This window comes from Pipistrellus kuhlii, unplaced genomic scaffold (genome assembly GCF_014108245.1).
Source record: "Pipistrellus kuhlii isolate mPipKuh1 unplaced genomic scaffold, mPipKuh1.p scaffold_m20_p_91, whole genome shotgun sequence".
Taxonomy (NCBI): Eukaryota; Metazoa; Chordata; class Mammalia; order Chiroptera; family Vespertilionidae; genus Pipistrellus; species Pipistrellus kuhlii.
Window position 1 is genome coordinate 750380 of NW_023425597.1, and position 22848 is coordinate 773227.

General features: G+C 63.7%; 2 protein-coding genes across 5 annotated transcripts in view; both read right to left on the reverse strand.

Annotated features, from left to right (window-relative positions):
• Positions 1–513: 513 nt before the first annotated feature.
• Positions 514–1376, reverse strand: PHLDA2 (pleckstrin homology like domain family A member 2). The gene has a single exon (XM_036428827.2). The coding sequence runs from the start codon at positions 1342–1344 to the stop codon at positions 895–897; it is 450 nt and encodes a 149-aa protein (XP_036284720.1). The 5' UTR covers positions 1345–1376; the 3' UTR covers positions 514–894.
• A 6148-nt stretch (positions 1377–7524) lies between these two features.
• The window catches only part of NAP1L4 (nucleosome assembly protein 1 like 4), a 31331-nt gene continuing 16007 nt past the window's right edge, over positions 7525–22848 (reverse strand). For 2 of the 4 annotated variants that reach the window (XM_045578259.1, XM_045578257.1), the window contains exons 9-15: positions 18966–19105; positions 17716–17861; positions 14777–14799; positions 14347–14478; positions 12934–12963; positions 12538–12594; positions 7525–8480 (exon numbers count right to left, since the gene is read on the reverse strand). In XM_045578259.1, the coding sequence (XP_045434215.1) occupies positions 8442–8480; positions 12538–12594; positions 12934–12963; positions 14347–14478; positions 14777–14799; positions 17716–17861; positions 18966–19105 (567 nt within the window). In that variant the 3' untranslated portion in view covers positions 7525–8441. Of the gene's footprint in view, positions 8481–11069; positions 11104–12537; positions 12595–12933; positions 12964–14346; positions 14479–14776; positions 14800–17715; positions 17862–18965; positions 19106–22848 lie in introns of all 4 variants that reach the window. The other 2 variants (XM_045578258.1, XM_036428802.2) reach the window with 2 other exon arrangements.

The window sequence follows — 22848 nt, forward strand, 5'->3', positions numbered from 1 at the left end:
GCCTGGCCGGAGGCGGCTTCCTCTCTGGGCCCAGCACCCAGGGGAGTCAGATTCCTCAGGTGCCCCTCCCACGCCCATCACTGGCCCTGGGCCCCTCGGAGGCCTCTGCTCGGCCACATCCCGCACTGCCCGCTCTGCCGGCCTCCGTGGTGGCCAGACCACCCGGAGCGTGTGGCCAGACGGGTGGGGTCCGAGGGCAGAGCAGGTGGCCTGTGGGCGTGACGGCAGCTGGCCGGGGAGGCTCCTGACCGCAGTGGCGGGTACATGACCTCCCGGAGCAAAAGCTGCCGCCGCCCCGTCCGGCCCGGCCCTGCCCGTCCGGCCCGGCCCTGCCCCGCCTGCCCCAGCGGAAGTCAGCCCGGCCGAACAGGCGCACTTCCTGCCTCTGGGGCGGCTGCGGGCGAGGAGGTGCCACCGGCCCATTCATTCCACCCTGCCCTGCCCTGCCCGGCGGGCCGCACCCCGTGACGCGGCCGGGCCCCCATTCCCAGGAAGGCACAGCGCCCGCGGGTAGAAAAGCGAACCCACCAAGTGGTTTATTGGAATGGCACTGGTTTAAAAAACAGAATATTAAGACAAAAGACCTGGTTTAACGACAAACAGCCACCAGAATAAATACATAGTCAATAACTTAGGGCGGCCGCGCGGGGCGGCGGGCAGGGAGGTCCCTGCGGGGGCAGCCCCGCCGGCCCCTCCTTCAGTCCTCGCCGCGGCGGAGCGGGGCTTCGGCGTCTCCTGCGGGCTCGTCCGTCCAGCGGGGTCCTGCGGGGAGAGGGGGTCAGGGCTGCGCCAAGCCGGGGCGGGTCCGGCCGGCCCCCTGCGGCTCCCCGAGGCTCCAAAGGGAACGTCGACGGCGCGGTCCCCGGCGTCGCCGTCCGGCGCACTCTCCGCGGCTCAGGACGCGCGGGCGGCGCGGGGCTCGGGGGCCGGGGCCGGGGCCGGGGCCGGGGCCGGGGCGCGGGGGGCCGGGGCCGGGGCGCGCTCCTGCAGGGCGCGGCGGTTCTGGAAGTCCATGAGCGCCAGCGCGATGGCCGCGCTCCAGCAGCTCTCGCCGGGGCAGCGGAAGTCGATCTCCTTTCGGTCGGTGGTGACGAGGGTGAAGTAGACGTGCTTGCCGGTGCGCTCCACGCAGTCCACCTTGAGCAGCGAGTGGAAGCGCAGCTCCTTGGGCCGCGCGCCGCGGCCGGCGGGGAAGAGGCGCAGCCGGTCGGCCGTGAGCTCGCCGCGCTTGCGCTTCCAGAGCTGCAGCAGGCTGCCGCTGCGCTTCTCCAGCTCGCCCTCGCGCAGCACCTCGCGCAGCACCTCGCCGGGCGCCCGGGGCGCCGCGGGGCCGGGCATCCTCATGGCGGCGGGCGGGGGCCGGGGCCGAGCCGAGCAGCGGGCCGGGCGGCGGAGGCGAGAGCAGTGCGGCCCGGCCGCCGGGGCGCGCGGTCTTTATAACGGCCCCGCCCCCGCCCGATCAGGCCCCGCCCCTCGACACGCCCCCGGAGGCTCCGCCACTCAGAGCCCCGCCCGCAGGCCACGCCCCCGCACGCGCAGGCCACGCCCAGCGGCGCCCCGCTGCCCCGCCCCCAAGCCCTCTCGCCCTCCCGCGGGGGTCACCCTTCCTTCTTGTCTGCAAACCGCCGGGCGCCCCTCCGACCCCGGCCCCGGCCCCCGGGGGACACGCGGTCCCCACCCCCGGGACCGGCCCGCGGAGGAAGGTCCGCCCCGCCCGCGGTGACTCAGCGCCCGGGGCCGGGAAGCACCGCAGCCGGGCGGACCCGGGGCGCCCGGATCCCCGCCCTCCAGGCGCGGACACCCGCCCGGCCGCTTCCTCCCGGGGCCCTTCCCGGGGAGACCCCCCTGGCTTCGGCCCCCGGCCCCCGGCCCCCGGCAGCAGGCGCTCTGGGCCGGGGTCGGGGTGCGGAGCGCACAGGGACACCGGGAAGGGCTCCCGCAGCCCCGCGCGGTGCCTGCGGACGTGGGGGAAGGCGCAGCCTCCTGTCCCGGCGGGGCCGCCTCTCCCCGGACCCCGAGCCGGAGGGGCGGAGGGGGGGGGGACGGCTCCGCTGGGGCCGCACGTGCGGCGGGGAGGCCGGAGCCCGGGGGGAGGGGCGGGGAGGCCGGTCGCCGGGCGGAGGCCGCGGGGGCGGCTGAGTCACTGCCGGCAGCCGGCGCCCGGGCGGCGTTCATCACCTCCTTCCTTTAGGCCGAGCGGGAGCAAATCCGGGCGGCCCCTCCCGTCCCCAGGGCGGAGGGCAGTCAAGGGGATTTCTGGGGCGCACAGCCGCCGGGCCCCACCTTCCCACACCCACGGAAGCGGTGACCCGGCGGGAGTGGCAGGAGCGGGACGGGTCCCACTGAAATGCAGGTGCCGGCGCCACAGAATTAGGCATTTCCGCCCGGACAGCCCGGCCCGGGGCAGGAGCGGCTGGACTGGACCAGCCTCTCCTCCCCTCCCGGGCTCTGGCTGTGCCTCTCCTGCCCCTGACCCGAGGGTGGTCCAGACCCTGGAGGGACGTGGGGGCTCAGGTCTGTGTCCACTGCAGCCAGTGGTGCTCACTGTGTGGCTAGAGGGCTGACTGGGGTGTGGGTGAGTCCCCCGCTAAAGGCTCCACCAGCCTGCGGACCCCCAGCACCCCGTCACCCCAGCACCCCGGCCCTGGCCAGCGCAGCCGTGCCGAGCTGAGCGGGTCTCAGGCTGCTGGGCAGACCTGGTCCTCGGGACAGTGGGACACCAGGCACAGACCAGGGGTGCTGCTGTCACCGTCCCTAGGGAGCCACTCTGGCCCCCACCCCCACCCCCGTGCCCGCCGCTCTGCAGGGACCCCCTGAGGTCCACCAGCGTGCCAGCCTGCCCCCCTCCACCCCCCCACCCCCCAAAGGGCCAGCTGCTGGAACCTGAGCTCTGGGCAGACCGGATGCTCAGCTTAAGGTCCTACTGTGCCTGCAGGCCCTTCTTGTCCTAGTCCTCGCAGGAGAGGGGTGCCTGCAGGCCGTGGGGGTGGGGTGGGGCCTGGAGGAACTGTCCCGGCAGCGGGGAGCAGGGCGTGAAGGTCAGTGGGGTCGCTGTGCACACGCCCAGCCTCTGTGCACCGCCCGAGACCGCCCCGCGGGGGCACGCTCCCTGGGAAAGAAGCCCCAGGGAATGGGGAGACCAGAAACCAGAGGCGGGGCTTGGGGTGTGGGAGGGAGGCTGGGAGAGCGGGGCCAGGTCTCTCCCTCCTCAGCGTGGGCCTGGCCCTCTGGCAGGGGTGGCGGTAAGCTGGGGGTTGTGCTGACAAGTGGGCGTTAGCGGGAGCTGGGAGGACAGGCCGTGGGGTGGGGAGCCCACTGCTCTTCTCAGAGGCTCCTGGGCAGGGTCCCCAGGGAGAGGACCCTGAGGGAGCCGGTGGGCACCGGCCAGGCCCACCCAGGCAGCCTCACTCCCAGCAGCCCCGCCCAGGCCTGAGACCTGGGGGTTGGGGAGAGAGGAAGCGGGTTTGACCGCCATGTCCGAGCCGTGTCTGAAGCTGCTCCGTCCCAGTGCAGCTCGGCCAAGCTGACCCTGGAGCGAGGGGAGGGCCCTGCCTCCGCCCACTTCCTGGGAGACAGAGGCAAAGTGCTGGTCCAACATCGTGGGGGTGGGGGCCCTCCCTGGACAGCCAGGAGCCTAGAGGACCATCAGGATAGCTGCCCAGCGGGGACTGCCCCTTCCTACCCACCCTCCCCCTCCGGGGAGCAGCCGCCCAGGGATCTAGGCCCCGACAGACCCGACCAGAGTGAGGTCTTGGAGGCACTTTAGTTCCCCCTTTCCACCACGCCGGGCTGTGGGGCTTCTTTTCTTGGGTTTCCTGGGAACAAGATGAGGGCCTGAGAGACTGGTCCGAGGTCACACAGCCAGCCAGCACAAGTCCAATCCGTCCCGCCGAACCCCAAGGCCAGGCAGGGAACGGCCCGCTGCAGCTGGCTTCTGGGGTGGGGGCGTTAGGGGTGCACTGGGCTTCGCCTCCTCAGTGGGACCTTCCCCAGGCAGTGACACTGGTCCTCGAACCCCGGGCGGTCCAGCGGGGAGGCCTCAGGTGGCCGTGAAGGAGGAAGACGCCTCTTCGAAACTCCGTGTGAGGCCACTTCCACAGTGACGCAGCCAAGCCCCGAGGCTGCGCGCGTCAGCGGCTGTGCCTGGGGTTGGGCACCACCCCCTTCCTGTGTGGAGGGCAGGAGCAGACTGTCTGCCATGGGGGTCCCCTGCCTGGAAGCCCCTCTCCCCCATGGAGCCCTCCTAGATTGCCAGGGCAAACTCTCAGACCTGCTCCCACCCACCGCCAGGAGAGGAGGGGAGCAGGGAGAACGGGGAGGCAGGGAGAGCCCACACTGCCTGGCCCTGCAGCACCCGAGAGGCGGTGCGCTACGGTCCACGGGGCCCAGCCTGCGGTCCAGGCCCGCCCTCTGCTGGAAGGTGCAGCCGGGGAGGCGGCGGCCCAGGCAGAAAGGGGAGGCCGCTCCACCTGGCTCCGGGGTCAGGCTCAGCCCGGCCTCCTCAAAGCCGTGTCCCTTGTTGCTCTCTCCCAGCCCCGCCGCTGGAGTCTGAGGGCGGGCCCACCTCACCAGGCCCTGGGGGCCAATGAAAGCGATGCCCCAGTCAGCTCCAGAGACGCAGTGGCCACGTCCTGTTCTTTGGTGCCCCCAGGTGCTCAGAAAACGTTTTTGGGGAAAAGGGGGAACTAAAGTGTCCACCTCGCTGCCTCCAAGACCTCACTCTGGTCAGAGCCAGGGAAGCAGGGAGACGCAGCCCTCCTGTCCCCCAAGAGGGCGCACTGTGTGCCGAGGCAGCCCTGGGTCTGAGCTCCAGGGGCTTCCCCGCGGGTCCCCAGCTCCCGGGGGAAGGGGTGGTTCCACAGGCAGGTCCCCGGCTCCTGGGAGCCTGGGAGCGGAGGCTGCCCGGGCTCTGCCTGCGTCTCCGGCCTGGAGGCGGTCCTGAGCCACAAGCCCAGGCGGCTGGCGGCTCAGGGCCAGGCCTGTTAGGTTGCCATGGAAAGTAACATCCGGCCGCGCCCACAGCAGTCAGCATGGCCAGGCGGGGCCAGTGACGCAGTGGTGACACCTGGGGCGGGTGGAGCCGTGTCTGGGGCACCAAGGTGACTTGGCCTGGGGGGAGGGGTGCCGGGGAGCTGTCGTGGGACCTGGGAAAGGCTGGAGGGGTCCAAGGCTGACAAGGTGCCTGGAGACCCTCACCAGCTCTGAGCATGAGCTTGGTGGGGGGTCAGGGGGTGCAGTCCTGCTGTTGGGGACCACTGCGTCTCTTGGTGGGGGGCCAGATGCTCCTCAGCCTCCCCTGCCCCCCAAGACCTGCCCTGAGGTTGAGGGCGAGTCTGCCCCTCGAGGAAGGAGGTTGGGAAGTCACTGACAGGAAGGGACCGAAGTCCAGGTGCGGCCAACACTGGCGGGGAGCCGAGGGCAGCCCACATGGACGATGCCGGCACGACTCCACGCCCACAGCCCTGGTCCACCAGGGGCTCTGCAGCAGGGGGACCGGGAGACAGGACCCAGGTTCTGAGCGGAGGGGCCTCCTCAGGGCAGGGCAGGGCAGAGGTCAGCCACACGGACACCGGCACAGGCCTGGCTGAAGCCGAGGGCCCAGCCTCCCTCCCCGCCCACCTCCCTGGTGGCCAAGGAGCCTCCGCAAACCCCCCTGGGAGCAGGAGCCCTGGGCTGAGGGGATGGAGGGGCCGGGCTGGCCCACCAGACCAGCCAACAGGAGCCGCAGGGGTGGGCGGAGGCTGTCAGGCTGCAAGTGACCACAACTCCTGACCCCTGGAGAGGAAAGCCAGTGTTTTAAGTGGAATCTGCCCAAAGTGGGGCTTTTGAAAAAGGCTCCGATGAGGTGTGATTCACACCCAGAAGCCGCACTCCCTCCCGAACAGGCCCCACCCCAGCAGGTGCTGAGCAGGTCCTAGGAGCCCGTCCCTCGGGTCATGCTTTCCTGTGTCGTGGGGTCCTGATGCTGGGGCCACTCTGTTGTGGGTACACAGCATTGCTAGCACCCCACCTTTAACTGCTGGCACCTGGGGGAAGCAGCGAGCCCCTCCCAGCAGGATGCCAGGAGTGCAGAAAGGGAAGCGGGATCCAGGCCAGTCTGTGACAGCCAACACCCCGGCCCCGAGGGCCGCAGGGATGGGAGCTGGCCTTGGACACGCTCCCGTCACCAGAAAGCTCTGATGTCTGGGCCCAGAGTGGTGGCTGGGCTTATGGCTGTCCAGGGACCATTGGGGACAGAGGCACAGCAGCACCAGATGAGCGAAGGGGGTCCTGAGGCCGGAGGCTGCAGCTCCCAGGCCCAGTGGGCCCAGCTAGGCCAGGCGGGTGGCCACCCGGAAGTGCTACAAGCGTCACCTTCCCCGGTGGGACTCCGGGCAAACCTCCCATGCCCATGACTGCCCAGCTCGTGCCAAGGCCCAGGGCAACCTCCACAATGCGGCGTCCTGGAGGCCTCCCCCGGGGCAGGGCCAGGGCCCCTGGCCACCGAGACTGTCCAGGAGGGGGAGCCGTGGGCGGGCAGAGGACAGCGTCGTGAGGGCCTGGTGCAGGAGGCTGAACCCGTGGGCGGCCAGGGAGAGGTCTGCCTCTGGGCTTGGCGCTGGAGGCCCGTCCCTGTCCCCGTCCGGTGCAGGAACAGCCTGGCAGCAGCTGCGCCCGTCCTCGCCCCCACAGGGCCCGGCTCACACGGAGGACGCAGAGCGGCCAGCACCTGCTTGTCCTGCCACCTGACCCTGGCAGCCCACTGCCTCCAGCTTCCTGTTTACCTGTGGCTTCCCCATGGAATCCCTGTGCACACGCGCCTCACAGTGTGCACACGAGGCCCACCCCTCCCCCCTGCACGCCATCACACCGAGACCGTCCCTCTCGTCCCCGGCACTCGTTTAGGCAGGAGCCAACCTGACCGGTCTCCTGGCCATTTCATCCGGCGTGTGCCCGCAGCGCCCTCGCCTGCAGCACATGAGGGCGGGGGCTCTGTCACGGGGAGCTCAGCAGCTGCAGCCTCCCGCTCTCAGCCGCTCTCAGCCCGTCACGCTGAGCTGCCCAGCCCTCGTGACCACTCCGTTTCCGCTCCCCTGGCGAGGCCCTGCGTCCGGGCGGCGCTCTGTGGCACGTGAGCCCACCCGTGATTGGGGCAGCGGAGACGGCTCCCCCTGGAGCCCGGCTTCCCTGCAGACGGCCGGGGACAGAGCTCTGGGCAGCCGCTCTGACCCCAAAGACTGTGCGCCAGGTGCTCAGCCAGCTCCCTTCGCGCGCCCAGGCTGTGGGCAGCGCAGGCTCCTCTGCAGCCCGCCCTTGGGGGCGGCATCCTCAGGCTGGGGTTCCCGGGGGAGCCCGCCCTCTCGTGCAGGGCGAGGAGCCAGCAAAGGGAGCCCCATGGCCTGGAGACCAGCAGGTAAGAACATGAGCCTGAGGAACAGGAGGAAAACCAGACACCGAGGTTCGGACTGGCCACACCTCAGGGTGCAACCACCCGCCCCATCCCCTTTCCCCTTTCCCCTTTCCCCAGAGACACACACGCGGGCCCAGGTTTCACCACTTTAATAGATACTCTAACTGTCTGTACAAATTGAAAACAGCATCTTCAGTTACAAATGTATCTAAGTAATAAGGCTGAGCACTTTCCCTGTGGCCCCGAGTCGCTGGCTGCAGGGACCAGGGAACGAGGTCACACGCTCGGAGCCCACACGCCAGCCGAGAGCAGGTCGCTCTGAACCCAGGGCTTTAAGACACGATGGACGTGGGGCTGAGAAACGGGCTGAGGAGACGCGACACGCACACACGAGGACCCGTGCCCGCCCAGCCCTCCCACAGAAGACGGGCGCACGGCACGGCCGGCCAAGGAGCCCGTGTCCGGGAGACGGCTCGCCCAGCTGGCGTGGCGGAGGGCGGGCTTCCCCCCTCAGGCCTCCTCCCCGCCCTCCCCAGGTCTCCATCACAAACATGGTCTCAGAAACCTGAAGACAGGCGCCAGCACCACCGAGGCTCACAGCACGAGGAACAAATAAATATGGGGACACACCACACAGGCCAACGCCTCAGCACTGTGGGCGCCGGACCCCACCCCACCCAGGAAAGGAAACCCAGGAAGAGCCGGCAGCACGGACGGCTCTGCGGCCCGCGAGGCCAGACAGGACCTGGGCCGGACAGAGCGTGTGGTGTCTTCAAACGAGATGGGAGCAGAGGCTCCCGGACTTCTGTCCTGGGCTCGGGGACCTTCCCACCCCACGGGGTCTACGGGCCCCCCCAAAGGTGGGCCTGGGGAAGTCTACTGAGCTGCACCCAAGGCTGCGGAGGGTGCGGGATTAGATTCAACCTCCTACTTCTGAAACGCGTGTAAGTGGCCGCTGTACAGGTTAAGCAAAATAATAAGGAAAGAGGAAAACGAAGCGAAAACCATGCACGTGAAGAAGGCCGGTGTGGGCGTGCCGACAGGTCGCTGCTCACTGCTGCTTGCACTCCGAGGGCTGGCTGGGCTCCTTCTGTCAACGAAAGACAAGACTTGTGGGACCGTCCACAGCCCCCACAGCCCCCGCCATTTCCCACCAACACCACATGTGCAACACACTGTGACCTGTGAACAGGAGGTCACCAGATTGAATCCAGGTCAGGGCACAGGTCCGGGTTGCGGGCTCGATCCCCAGAGTGGGGTGTGCAAGAGGCAGCCGATCCAAGATTCTCTCTCATCAGTGATGTTTCTATCTCTTCCTCTCCCTTCCTCTCTGAAGTCAAAACATTTACATTTTATAAAGCAGCAAACATAAGCCAACTGCCCAGAGAATGTCACAGCAGAGCTGCCTCTTCTGTTCCAAGACGCCTGAGACCCTCTCGTTCTGGGCAAGGCAGCAGGAGGCCCGGGCAGAGCGGCTCACTCGTCAGCAGGTGACAGGAGACCCCGTTGGCAGGCTGGGAGCAGCTGGGAGCTCTGGGTGCCCAGGCACTGCCCGGTGAGTCCTAAGGGGCTCCTGTCCCAGCCCCACGCCCAGGAGGGCTGCCTCTCCCTTCCTTGATGATGAATGCCCGCAAAGCCATGGCACCAAGATCCACAGACAAGCTGTGCCACCCCAGGAGCCCCAGGGGGGATGCTAGCCTTTCAGATAAGCTAGAGGGGGTCCCCCACCCCGGAACCACTTCAATGTGACGTGTTGTGTGCATCCCTGCCACTGAAACCGCACGCGCCCGTGAACGCGGTAGGGCACAGAGCAGGCCCCCATCCGTCCGAGCTAAGATTGCCAATCTCCCTGCACCCACCGGCCCGCCTATGGACTCAGCACCGGGGCTGAGAAGAAGCACCTGGGACCACACCACCACACTCTCAGGTGGGAGCTGGGCTCCAGCTGGCCTTTGGAATCTCAGTTAAGGGCTGAGAAAGGCCCGTAAGGGGGCATACAGACAAGCAGCAGCTCGGACCCTGGTCCACGCTCCCGATGAGCACACGTAATGGGAAGAGCACAGGACACGCCAGGACCCACAGGCTGGCCCCGTGTCTGCCTGGCCCTGCCCAGGGCTGGGGGCCCGGCCCGTCACATGCTCACCCCGAACACCAAAGCCACAAGCCTGACCAGCGGTCCTGGCCGAGAGCTCGGCACCAGCAGCGTCCTTGCAGGGGGACCGTGGGCCGGGCCGGCGCTGCGGCCGAGCAGAGTGCTCAGGGAGCTGCGGAGGGGCGCGGCGGACTGTATCACGCAGGGAGCACGAACTGCCGCTGGCCCACAGGCAGCCCCAGCGTGGCTGTGGAGATGGGGGAAGAGTCTGCACCCACACCAAGGCCAGGAGGGCCGTGGACACAGGACAACACGGCTGCAGGCCGAGCCTCCTGCTTCATGCCAGTGTGACGGCAGCGTGACCACTCCATGCTGATGATCAAGGGAGAGGAGCTGGCATTCCAAAGGCACAAACTTACAGTCAAAAACGTGGCGAATCCCGGGACCAAAGACGGGTTTGGGTGGCTGACAAGTGCCCGAGCAGGAGCACAGAGACGCCCGCATCGCTGGGCATGGGGCGCTGTGGTCACACCGCTCCTCTGCTCAGAGGCCCAGGCTGTACAGCTTGTGACGCTCAGAGGAGCTGACGAGGGGAGTGACTTCGGGCACAACCTGGCAGACAGCTCCTCAGACGTGGGCGCAGTCATGTGATCAGCCCTGCCCTAGCTAGCGCCCAGACCTACCTTCAGCCCGGTCTGCGCCCCACGAGCGAGAAAGGACAGTGCAACAGACCCTCTAAGGCGCCGACCTGAACTCACACCAGCACCTGCGTCTCCTACAGGGAGCCCTGGTCCCGGCTCTCACAGGCACGTCCTGTCTGAGCTGCCTCTGGCCATAGACCCCGACTTCCCAGAAGGCCCCTGCTGCCTTCGTGCCTGCCTCCGGCCCCAACACCTCCCCCGCTGCGCCCCAGCCCTGGCAGCAGTGAGTGTCCCAGGCGAGCCCGGAGGGAGCACGGTGACGACGGCCCACACGGGACAGGGGCCCTGGCTTGCTGCTGCTCCTGCTGCTGAAACCAACAGCTGACCTGGCATTGAGTCCGAACTGCAGTGACCGCAACACACGTGCTAATGCCACCCCACACGGGCAGACGCTTTCCAGATAAGAAACGCACAAGCTCCGCCACCTCACTACCCACTGGCTGCACATGGACAGATGCACGCCCAGGAACATGGCGGGGTGGCACGGGCACAGGGCCTGAGGGAGCGGCAGGGGCGGGGAAGCGTGCCGCCTCCAGGAGGACCGCTGGCCTCTGGCTCTGTGCCCTGCAGACTGCCCACCTCCCAGGGCCTCCCCTGTCCTCTTCCTGGAGGGCAGTCCTGTCACCGAGAAAAACGCCACACCAGTTGCTCCTTGGCTGCGTGGTCAGCAAGAAACCCTGGGCTCGGCAAGCAGGAGCCACGCGTGGTTGTGGCCAGCCGGTTCGCTGGGCGCACACAGCCCCCCACAAGGCGGCTGGTCAGGAGGCCGTGTCCGCCTGGCGCGGGCACCCGCACAGCAGCCTGCTCTGCCCCAGTCACAACAGGCACTGTCATAAAGCACAGATCAACAGTTTGGAAGTTAGGAATGAATGGAATTCCACCTTACCTAGAAACGCATGATTAACAGACAAAAATCACACCTAAACGGGGAGAAAATTGAAAGGCACGGTCAGCATGGGAAACGAAGGCACACCATCTTACAGGAGGGAGCAGCCCCGTCTCAGGTACGGAAGGGCGGCAGCTACGAGAGCAGAGCCTCCACACACAGCTGTGCTGGCTCCTCTGAGCACTCTCTCTGGCAAGTGCCTCTACAGAGGTGCCCCCTGACAGGGGGACAGGGGGACAGGGGGACGGGGACAGAGGGCTCACAAGGACAAGCCTGAGTCTGACTCACGGCTGACAGTTCCAGCACTCACAGCACTACCCGCTCCCAACAGACACCTCGAGACGTCATGGGGTGAGTGCCACAACCCTCTACCTCTGCCAGGTCATGTGACCGCGTGGTGACCGTGCCCCCAGGACACAGGATGTGGGAACAGGAGGACAGACACCAGAAGGAAACAACAGGAGCCAAGCGCCCGCTGCCAGTGAGACGGGCAGAGAACACATCTGGGGCTCGGCGTGGCAGTGTCGGGTCACCACCACCCAGTTTTGTTAACTCAGACACCCCGCAACTCCTGTCCCCCAAGGTGACGCGCTCACAGCCGGCCCCAGGTCTGCGCGCCTCTCCGCTATGGCTCAGAGGCGAGCACAGGGGTGTATGGAACAGCTGCCATGATGGACAGGCCAACCCGACACAATGCTCATTTCGGGGAGCACATTTACACCCTGACCCCCCTCGTCCCCGCAGGCACTCCAGTGAGCATGGTTCACAGGGACACGCGGTGCACAGACAGCGACAGACAGGCTCTGCAGCACAGCCGCGGGCACACTGCACCGGGAAGACGGGACACGCACACGGGAACCAGAGTGCGACTGCCCAGGCAGGTGTCGGGAGGGACGACTGCAGAGGCTCCTGCGCAGACAAGATCGAGTCCCAGGAGGGCCGCCCTGCAGTCAGCACCAGGCAAGTGGCAAAGCACCTGAGTTTGAGCCAATCAAGAGCAGGAGCACAGCTCCGGACTTACAATAAGTTAACGGGGCTGTCCACTCATGTTGTCACTTTTAAAAAAGCTTCCTCATTTACTTTTAAATTATGAGAAATCTAGCCATAGTTTTTCAGCACTCACCCAAGTACAGGTGTAAGTTACACTTACGTTTTCATTGCGCTATTTAAAAATAACACCCTGCCCCCCCACGAAGTGCCATCTTCGCACCTCTCCAAAAGCAAGCACCTGAGTGCCTGTGCGTCAGTGACAGCGTCCCCGGACGGGACCAGAGGGGCACAGCCTGAGGAGCTGGGGGGCAGGCGCTGGACACTCGCCCGCCGTCCAAGGCGCTGAGCAGTCCCGCCCCAGTCCCCGACACCCGCCCGCGTTCTAACTGGAGGGAGGGGCCACGTCGGGCTCCTCACCGATGTGGGTGGGCGTGCTCAGCAGCACAGCGCATGGTCGGGCAGCCCCAGAGCAACTCACCTTGAGGCTGGCGTCAGCATCGTCCTCTTCCTCCGCCTCCTCGTCTCCTTCCAGCTCCTGTGCGGAGGATGGACAGGCATCACTTCCGCTCGGAGGAAAGCAACCGCTCCCCACACTACTGACCCCTCTGGACTATTCCGTTCCCCGTATCCTCTGCTGCTTAGCCCTAAACCACCCTCGCGCTGCTTCTGTGGACTGAACCACCACTTCCTAAGAAGCATTTCATCAGCCAAACACAGGGTCACCGGGACCCTGCGAGGGCATCTGCCACCTTCCTGCCGTTCTCACCAGGGCCCACGTCTGACATGCCACACCCAGGGATGTAACCAGGGCCCGGGGCTCACACGCTGTCCCCCCGCCCGGGGCACTGAGCTGCCACATACAAGCTGGCCTTACCTCCTCTTCTCCTTCCTCACCTTCTTCAAACTGAAAAAGAAGGGAACACACGTTTAGGTTTTGAAAGTGTGATGGCACCCCGACCCAGACAGTGCCCTGTCCAGGCCACCTCCACTCCCCTCCCCACCCCCGTCCCGGTCAGGCCTGAGGAAGGCAGGCCATCCTGCTCGGACGGAGCACAAGGCAGCATGACCAGACCAAGTGCTGAGAGGCCACCTGCTGCTGGGCAGCCTGGGCACCAGCGCCATGGCTGGCTAGGGCCAGTCTGCAGGAATGCTTGCTCACAAGCCCTGCCCATCAATGGGATGCCGGTCGAGAGGACGAATAAGGGGTGAAGAAAGGAGACTGCCTGCTGGGGGTTGGCCCAACCAGGACACTGTCATTTGTCTCCGACAGGCTCAGGGGTGGGCTTCCGAAGCTTCCACACGCACCCTTTCAGGGGCCGCCTTTGGAGATCCGCAGAGGCCTCTCAAACCCGTCTCACACTTGGCAGAGCTGGTCCTATGTGGGGCGCAGGCCCAGGACGAGCCCAGAACTCCCGCCTCCACTTCCTGTGACCAGCACTTCCTAAATCCTAAGTCTCAGCAAGCACTTGTGGTGGCGCAGCACAGGCCGAGCTGTGGACACGGCCCAAGCCCACCACGCCCTCCAGCCTGGACCACACGGCCCAGCAGGGCCCTCAGCACAGGAGCGGGGAGCCGGCCTCGCAAGCAAGGAAGCCTGAGGCACGGAGCCACCAGTGCTCTAGAAGCAAGGGAGCAACATCACGGAAACGCCCCGGAGCAACATGCTACCCAACAGAACTCGGTGCCCAGCCCACGTGGCTCAATGGTTGAGTGTTGACCAGGGGGTCAGGGTTTGATCCTGATCAGGGCATATGCCCTCGTTGTGGCTCAATCCCAGCATGGGACGTGCAGGAGGCAGCCAATCAATGACTCTCACCATTGGTGTTTCTCTCCCCCCCTCCCCCTTCCTCTCTGAAGTCAATGATATATACGTTTATATACTCAATGAAAAAGAACTTTGGGGCCAATAATCAGGACCCATGGCAACCTGGGTTCTGGAGGAGACGCCTCAGGTGCGGACCCGGGACTGGTAGTCCTGGGAGGCTGGCTCAGGGCCACCCCCCTCTGGCTGGGAGGCTCGCCTCCGTGAGTGACCTTTCTGCGTTAGCGGGACCACCCCCGAGGTCACAGAGCCCCAGGCCGGCAGGAGCCGGCTCTGCTGCTGCTGCTGCCTGCGTGGTGTGGTCAGACCTCCGCGGACGAGGGTCCCTCCTGTTCGGCAGTCACCCAAAGCTTACAGGGACTGCCCGGACGCCTGCCTCCCCCCAGCGGTGACCTCTCCTCTCCCTTCGTCCCCCAACGCCACCAGCAGCGCCCGCGTCCTGGGCCGGGCTCCGCAGACACATACATTGTCGTCATCCTCTATGGCCTCCCCTGTGAAGTACAGCACGGCCCTCGGCACTATCCGCTCACGGAAGAAGTGTCCAATCTCAAAGTCAGAGGCTAGCGTGAACTCGGAATCTTCATCCTGAGAGGGAAGCTGCACAGTCACTCCCTTCAGTGGGACTGGCCCACGTTTCCATGTCTCCCCCCCCCCCCCCCGGGTGACAGCGCCCCAAGTTCAGCTGCTTTAAAGGCACAGAGTGCAATGCAGGAGGCAGAAGTGCAGCCATATGGGCAACACGGGCTGTGTCCCAGGGCAGAGGGCAGTGGACACACATCCCCCACCCCCACCCCCGGTTCAGGGAAGAGGAACAGCTCGCAGAGCAAGTAGGTATCTAATTAGGAAACAGATCTATCAGCCAAGTAGGAGCCCTCAATAACGCCACAAATCTTACCAGCGATTCTCCGTCCCCGGATGCTAGAAAAAACAGAACACACCGTTACACCGAGCAACAGAACGGCCAGCGGAGCGCCTCCAGCTCAGCTTTAACCTGTGCCTCCTGGTGGGCGCCCACAGCACCCATGCCCGCTCCCCCGCACCCTAGGTGGGCACCCAGCTGCAGGAGGCCAACCCCGTGAGGCCCTGATGGCTGTTTAAACGTGCAGGTGAAGGCATGCCGAGTGGCGCGGACTGTGGCCACGGAGCACTGTGCCGAGTGGGCTGTGACTCCTGTCCTGCAGAGCCTCGGGGGCTGTGTGGTAGCAGAGGTCAGGGAGGCTCCCGAAGGTCAGCACTGCGCTCCGTCTGCGAGGAGGCAGGAGCGAGCATGCTGCCCCCTTGCTGTGGGGGAGAAACTGCCCTGTGGGCCGGGGCACTATCCCTGCCCACCCAGAGCACCTCAGCTCCACACGAACCATGACGCTGAGTCGGTTCCACATACGACACAGACTGTGCTGGACTGAGGGTGACGGCAGATCAGGAACCAGACCTCAGTGAGGCCAGTGACATCCAATTGATCAAGGGACTGGAATCCCTAATCTCAGCGGTGCTGGGCGAGGCCCTCCCTGAACTGCGGGCCTCATTCCTGCCTGTCCACCCTCTGGAGTCCCCGCCTCTCCCCAGGCTGTTTCAGATTCAGGGCTGGGGCCCGGGCTCAGGGCTCGGGATCAGCCCACGGACCTCCCCAACTTGACTTCTGGACCCGTTTTGTAGGTTTAAGGACAGAGGCCGCTGGACTGGCCATTTTGTTTCTTTCATTTCAAAAATCACTTCATCCATTCTGATGTCTTTCTGGCTACCCCGCCCTGCCCCTCGCGCACCCCGTTTTCATGGAGCTCATCACGGGTAGGGATGTTCGTGTGATTGCTGTGACCACAGCAACATGGAGTCATGACGCACATCCCAGAGCTCGCCCCATGAGGAGTGCAGCCGTGCTGCCACCAGTTCTCGGGACCACCCACAAAGGACCAACCCCGCCCATGAGTGTCCTTGGTTCCATTTGACCTCACCAAGTATTTTAAGGAAACTCCCCAAAATCAAAGCGCATCGGTGTCCTAACTCCACGCAGGCTCCGCGGGACCTCCCACACAGGGACACTAAGGGGCCACGTTTATGGCTGTTCTCACACCCCAGCCCGCTCACTGGCACCTTCTGGGCCCCAAGACAAGCCACAGAAAACATCCACAATGACGAGGAGACAGGACAGCGTGGGGAGCGGGAGTGGGAGGAAGGGGCACTGGGCTCAGAGACAAGGTCAAAAGTAAAGGCTCAGCCAAAACCGGTGTGGCTCAGTGGATAGAGCGTCCAGCCTGCGGACTAAAGGGTCCCGGGTTCGATTCCAGTCAAGGCCATGTACCTTGGTTGTGGGCATATCCCCAGTAGGGGGTGTGTAAGAGGCAGCTGATGGAAGACTCTCTCATCGATGTTTCTAACTCTCCTCTCTCCCTTCCTCTCGGTAAAAAAAAAAAAAGGAAAGGCTCAGCCTGAGGAGCTGCTGAGCACTGTGTGTCCTGCGGCAGAGCTGGCAGCTCATCGCCAGCTGGTTTGCAGGGGGAAGGTGAGGCAATGGGTGTCTGCGCGTGAGCACAGCGGCTGCTCCGCTTCACGTCCTCAGGGTCCGGAAACGACACTCAGATGTCCAGTAACTGCCTCTCAGAGTCAGAGCTCGCCTTCCTGCTTGGACCACCTTTATTTTACAACTCGGGGCAACCACGCAGAACGGAAGCTTCCAAGCTCTGCTTCGGGCCCAAGTTTTCCCGATGGTGACCTAGACACCGAGCGCCACGACAGGCACATTTCCAAACGCCGGCCCCACCGCGGCCCAGGTGAGGCAGAGGCGGGCAGCTGCGCCAGTGACCGCAGTGCGCAGTGAACACACTCCACAGAGCCGAGCTGCGAGCTTGTGCCACAGAGCCGAGCTGCGAGCAGCCTGGGACAGAGGGAGGCGTGGGAGGTCCCTGCAGGCACTCGGAGCTTTCTACAATGGAGCTTGGGGTGCTGTCCCGGCCTCCCTTCCTGCTGCAAGGACCCCTGCTGCCCCCGGCACCTCATGAGCACAAGTGCCTGTGGCACAGCGCCGTCCATTCCCTTAGCAGCCAGCTCGCCTAGGGACCAGAACTGGGCTCTGAGGCTTCGAGCTCTTACAGAGGCACAGGTCCCGCTATCCAAAGCAGAGGGTTCCTATGACATGTTCTTAGGCGGCCAGCGGAAAGCCAAGCAGCAATTATCGTTCATTTAGGTGGAAATGTCTTCAGTGTTCTCAGAACCAAAAACCAATCTCCAATCACACCAAATCGCACCCAAAGCCTAAAACAGCCCCGTACGAGGTGAACACAGAATGCCGTGATACACGCGCTCTGCACGCCTGCCACCCGGCGCATTTACCCACGGGTCCCCGCTTGGCTGCTGGCACCAGCCTGGCAGCTTTCAAGGCGTCCTCGGCCTGCCTGTGCGGATGGCGGCTGCAGGCAGGATCAGCGCACGCACCGTCTTTCTTTTGCTCACGAGGATGGAAATCCCGCCCGACCTCATGAGAGCGTCCCCCTGTGGAGCTCTCAGGCTCTGCTCCCACCTCAGTGTGCGTCCTGCTAACAAACGCGTAGGGCCACGGCAAAGCCCAGGTCCCACTGCCAGAGCTGGGGCTGGGGGCGACGGTGCTGAGCGTGGTTGTGGGAGGGGCTCTCTGGTCGAGGTGCCCCGTCCCAGCAACGGCCTGTGCAAAGGAAGGCTGCGTGCTATGTCCCTTCTCACCTTCTCTTGTAAAACCAAAACCCTCTCCCGTTTCTCCGGTCAGTGAGAGGCGCCGCCCTGCAGGTCTTTTGTAAGAGCCAAGCAGCGGGACAGGGGCTTCTGGAAAGCAGGGCCACCTGCCCATCAGCCTCGTGGCCACCTCACCTTTCAGCGGGCTGAAGAAGTTGAAAAAGGAATCATTGGGGACTTGCTTGGTGATGGTTCTGACGGTGCCTCGACCCTTGTGTTTCTGCTTTTTCTTGATGGTTTTGACGGTGACGTTTTTCCCTTTCTTCCAGTCGATGGTGCACCTGCGGGGAAGACAGCCGTCAACACACTCCACAAGAAGAGCCGACATGTGGTGACAGCACACTACGCTGAAGCTGAAGCTGAAGCTTCACGAACCCACCTGCAGGCACGTATCCACACCCAGGAAGCTCACCTGCAGGCAGACCGAAACCGGCAGCCTGCCTCACCCTGACCTCACCCGGACCGGAAGCACTGCCGCCAGCGCGGCTTCTGCAGCCAAGGGCGCCAGCGCCCTGGCCCTCCGCGGGCTGGAGGCGTGTGCGTGTCAGCCCAGGCTGCAGCGTGTTTCCTGCAAAGAACCCCAGGCACCTCCAGAACCGCTCACTTGCAGCCCCTGGACAACCCCCCATCCCCATGAAGTCACCACTCAAACCCCAATTTTCAAGGCAACTGAGCGGGACAAGCTGGAGAAGGGAAAGTAGGAAGGGCCGTGCACAACACACAACTCCTGGTATGCTGAGGGCGGGCAGGGCACAGCGAGCGTTCTCACCGCTGAATCACCGCGGACCAACAGGGAGCGCCTGGCAGCACTAAAAGCCTGGAGAGCCATGCCCATCTCCCGAGGGCTGCCCTGGCCGTGTGAGCCCAGCCGGGCCTGAGTCTGAATCACCAACAGGGAGCATTGTGAGGACGAGCACTAGGTTCAGTGAGTCAAGTAACGTCTCAACCGCTAAAAAACAAGCGCCAAAGCACTTCACACGCCCGGGAGGAGTGACTCAGACCACACGCTCTCCCTGGCGACCGGCACCCTGAGGCCGCCAAGGTGCACATCCCAGAGTCCAAGGACAAGCACGGCGCCCGAATCTGCAGAGCGAGCCGCTGGCCGCACTGCCCTGCACTGACCACCACCACCACCACCACCACCGGGCTGACGGCCACGCCTCACTCTGGGGCCTGGGGAACCGATCCCCTCCCGAAAACGAGGGAGCCGGACCACTGCCCCAAAGCCTTCACTCGCAACCACGTGATCCATCCCTCAGCGCCGCCATCACATCCGCAAACAGAAAACGACTTCCTTGTGGTCTCCTGGCTTTGGGCAAGTTCCAGACCTCCAGCTTCAGCCCATTTCTCTCTGACCAAGTCCTCCGGCGAACGGCGCTCCTTACCCGTCACAGTCGACTATCTCGGGGCCTTCGAAGGAGAAGGGGTCAGCCTTGTCCGGCTCGGACTTCATCTTGTAGGTCTTGGTCAGCACCGAGTTGGTGAAGTAGTCGTTGGGCTCAAAGTGGAACTCTAGCACAAAAGACTGAGACAGAAACGCAGAGTGAGCGCCCCTGACATCCAGACACCCAGGATGGACTCGGTAAGCACAGTGCTTCCCGGACCAGCTCCCTCAGCAGCACACACAGGCAGGAGCCAACAGCATGGCGACGGAATGAGAAAAAAGTCTTTACCGCCAAAAGCAGCGGCACAAGGGGAAGCCAGTGACCTCATTCCTGTCCTGTGGGGCTCCCCCCGTGGAGGGGGAGTGCTTGGCGGGTGGAGGGTCTGAGGGAGAAGCTGGGCATCGACAGCCCGCCCTCTCCTCTCCCCCCCGGGTGCAGGGTCCAGGGTGCGGGCAGAGCTCAGCTGTCTGCTCTGCAGTGGAAGTGGCAGGACCCCAAGGGGGGAGGACAGTAAACACCGCCACACAGGGAGAATGGACACGGTGTGCAGAGCAGCAGTCATGGCCTGCACGGAGGTCACGCACACTCAGGAGCACGGAGCAAATGAAAAGTAAAATAAAACGTAGTCTACTACTGTTCTGGGAAACCAAGAGCACTCACACAGGTAAATAGCTTTACAAATTGTTTTTTTTTTTTCAAGTTTTGGGTTTACAAATTTCCAGTATGTTTTTTATATGTACCACACATACATACACACACACGCACACACTAGAGACCCGGTGCACCAAATTCATGCACGGGGATAGGAGGGTCCCCCTCAGGGGATGTCTACCGCTCACAATCCGGAACCGCTAGCTCCTAACTGCTCACCTGCCTGCCTGCCTGTGTGCCTGATTGCCTAACTGTCCTCCGTCCTGCCAACTGCCTGCCCCCCATGGTCTGGTCACCCCTATTACCCCCCTCTACCCTCCCCCCTGCCAACCTTGTCACCCCACAGCCTTCTGTTTAGTCGTTTGGTAGTCCCTCACTAACTCCCCTGCCGGCCTTGTCGCCACAGGCAACCTACTAGTCGTGATGGCATCCTAGACAATTTGCATATTCCTTTATTATTACTGATTCCAGAGAGGAAGGGAAAGGGAGAGACAAACATCATGATGAGCGAGAAATCACCAATCAGTTGCCTCCCACTTGCCCCCAACTGGGGATTGAGCCTGCAACCCAGGCATGTGCCCCGGACTGAACTGAACTCAGCAAACCTCAGTCCACAGGCTGACACTCTAGCTACTGAGCCAAACCAGCCAGGCCTATACGTTTTTTAAAAATACATTTTTATTGATTTCATAGAGGAAGGAAAAGGGAGAGATAGAAACATCAACGATGAGAGAATCATGAATCGGCTGCCTCCTGCATGCCCCACACGGGATCGAGCCTGCATCCCGACCACCGGGACCCCAACCAGTGACCTCGCTTCCCGGATCAATGCTCAATGGCTGAGCCACACTGGTTGGGCTGTAAATAGCTTTCTGAAGGTGACTAGGCAATACCTAAGTAAGTAATGAAATAGACACCGCCTGTGACCTCATTCCTGTCCTGAGGAAGGCCTTCTACTCGAGGAGATGCTGAGTGGACGCAGGAAGCTGTGCGCGTCCCCTCGCCTCCGCCCGCTGACCAAGGACAGAGAAGCCTGTCCTGGTTGAGGAACGAGCGGCTGTGAAGGCCACATCGGAGTTCAGACTGCCGGGGGCAACCCCACTGCTCAGGTCACTGTGTGGTTTTGGGAAGTTTCTGCGCCTTCCTCATCTGTGCAGTGAAAATGACACCCCCCTCCCGACTGAAGATTGATCCATGGACGCAGCACTCAGAACACAAAAGGGGAGTGAGACAGGCTTCTCCGAAGAAGGGGTGAAGGGAGAGAGGCCACGACAGCAGAAGCGCACAGACGGGAGCGCCAGTCAGTGCTGGAGGAATGGCAGAGGGTCTGGCCAGGAGATGTCCCCTGGCCTTTCAGAGCCACGGGGGCTGGAGAGGAAGGATGATCAACAAATACAAGACACTGGTCTGGCGGGTCCAGGCTCAGCAGGACAGGGAGGACGCCGTGGGAACCGGGTCCCTGTCCCTCCCTCCCAGCGTAAAGACGGAGATGGGAGGGACCACTGGGCCATGCCCACAACGTGGGCCCGCAGGGCGAACAAGCACTGTGTGGGATTCGGTCCTTCCGCACCCAGTCTGTCGGGGAGAGTTCTTCCCTTTCCCCTCCCCTCAGGTCCTACCACCCAGTGTCACTTCTCTTCTTCCCGTTTTCTGACTTTCCCTTTCCCGTGGCCTGTTTAGTAGGGGTGTCGAACTCAATCAGAGAAGGGGCCAAAATCTAAAATCCAGCCTAAATCGCGGGCCGAATAGTTTACTGAACAGTCATAAACTGTCATTGTGATGGAAACGCAGCGGAGTGCAGTGATGACAGCGCGGTGCGGGCCACATTGCAAGGAAGGCCTGGCGGGACGGATTTGGCCCTCGGGCCTTGTGTTTGACACGTGACAGAGTGACCCAAAGACACTGGGGTGAACTAGTGTCTAACGGACCAACAAAAAGGCCCAAGGGTGAGGCCTCCGCCTTCGTGCCCGATCCCACACTTGTTAATGGTGATCTCTACCCAGCAGTAGAGTCGCTGCTGCTGTCTTCGCCACAGTCACACCGAGACTAGAAGATTCTCTGTGCTGCTTGGAGTTACTCCAAAATAGAGACCAATAAAGATCGCTATTACAAAAAGGGAGTGCAAAGACATATTGCCAGCAGGAGCAGACTGACGGCCTCTGGGCCTCACTGATGCTCACCTCCACTGGCCCAGGCATTCCACGAACAGCCTGTCAGAAGCTTCAACAAAGATCCGGGTTCCAGGACGCTGACTGACCACGATGCAGCCATTCAGAGCGGGCGGGGTGGGCATACAGGGAATGCGAAGGAACCATCTACCCCAACAGGTGCAGGAAGGATGCCGTCCCACCCAGCGAGCGCGTGGTGTGGAAGAGCAGCAAACAGTGTCTCAGGCCCTCACTTCACGCCCCTGGCTGCCGCGTGGGGGCAGTGGCCGCGGAGAGGGGAAGGGAGGTGGGGGCGGGGCGCTGGGCCCTCCATTCTGAAGCTGGGCTTTCTCTTTGGGCTCTAATGTCCTAGGTATTTCAGACACTTGACAGGACGAGGCTGAGGGAGACGGGCTGGGGCATCTCTCTAGGCGCTGGAGACCATCTGATTTCCCAAGTTTCCAGAGTGAGCACCAGGACCACGAGGAACACTGGCTCATGGCCTCCCCGCTCGGGCTCTCCTCCTCGGGGAGCCACATCCGACACATTGCGAGAAAGGAAGGGAACCAACGAAAAAGGAAACGCCAATAAAGTGAATCCAGATGAGTGACAGGCGAGAAAGCACTGGAAGGAAAAAACTCGCGGAATCTTAGTGCTCACACGGGAAAGAGCATTCACATCTATCAGACTGCCATGGCCACAGGCGGTCCCCGGGGGGCGCCCTGACAAAGCCTCTGCACAGAGGAGCCCAGACTGGGAGGGGCTGAGAGGAGGGCCCAGGCTAGCCCAGAGGCTGCCGGAGGAGGAAGGAGTCGCCTGGACACCAGAGTGGCCCTCAGCCTGAAGAGGCATCTGTGGCTCAGGCCCACCCCTCACCTGCAGAGGGAGGGCGGATGTCACTCCCGGAGCACAGCAGGGAGGGGAAGGGACATACATAGGCATGTCTCCCTGTCCACCTGTAGCCTAAGGAAGAGAACTCCCAGTCACACTGGCCCCGTCCCCTACCTGGGCTGGTGCTCTGTGACAGGAGGGACAAAGGCCAGGCTAGCTCCTGGCCAAGGCCCTCAGCCCACAGCACAGGTGCT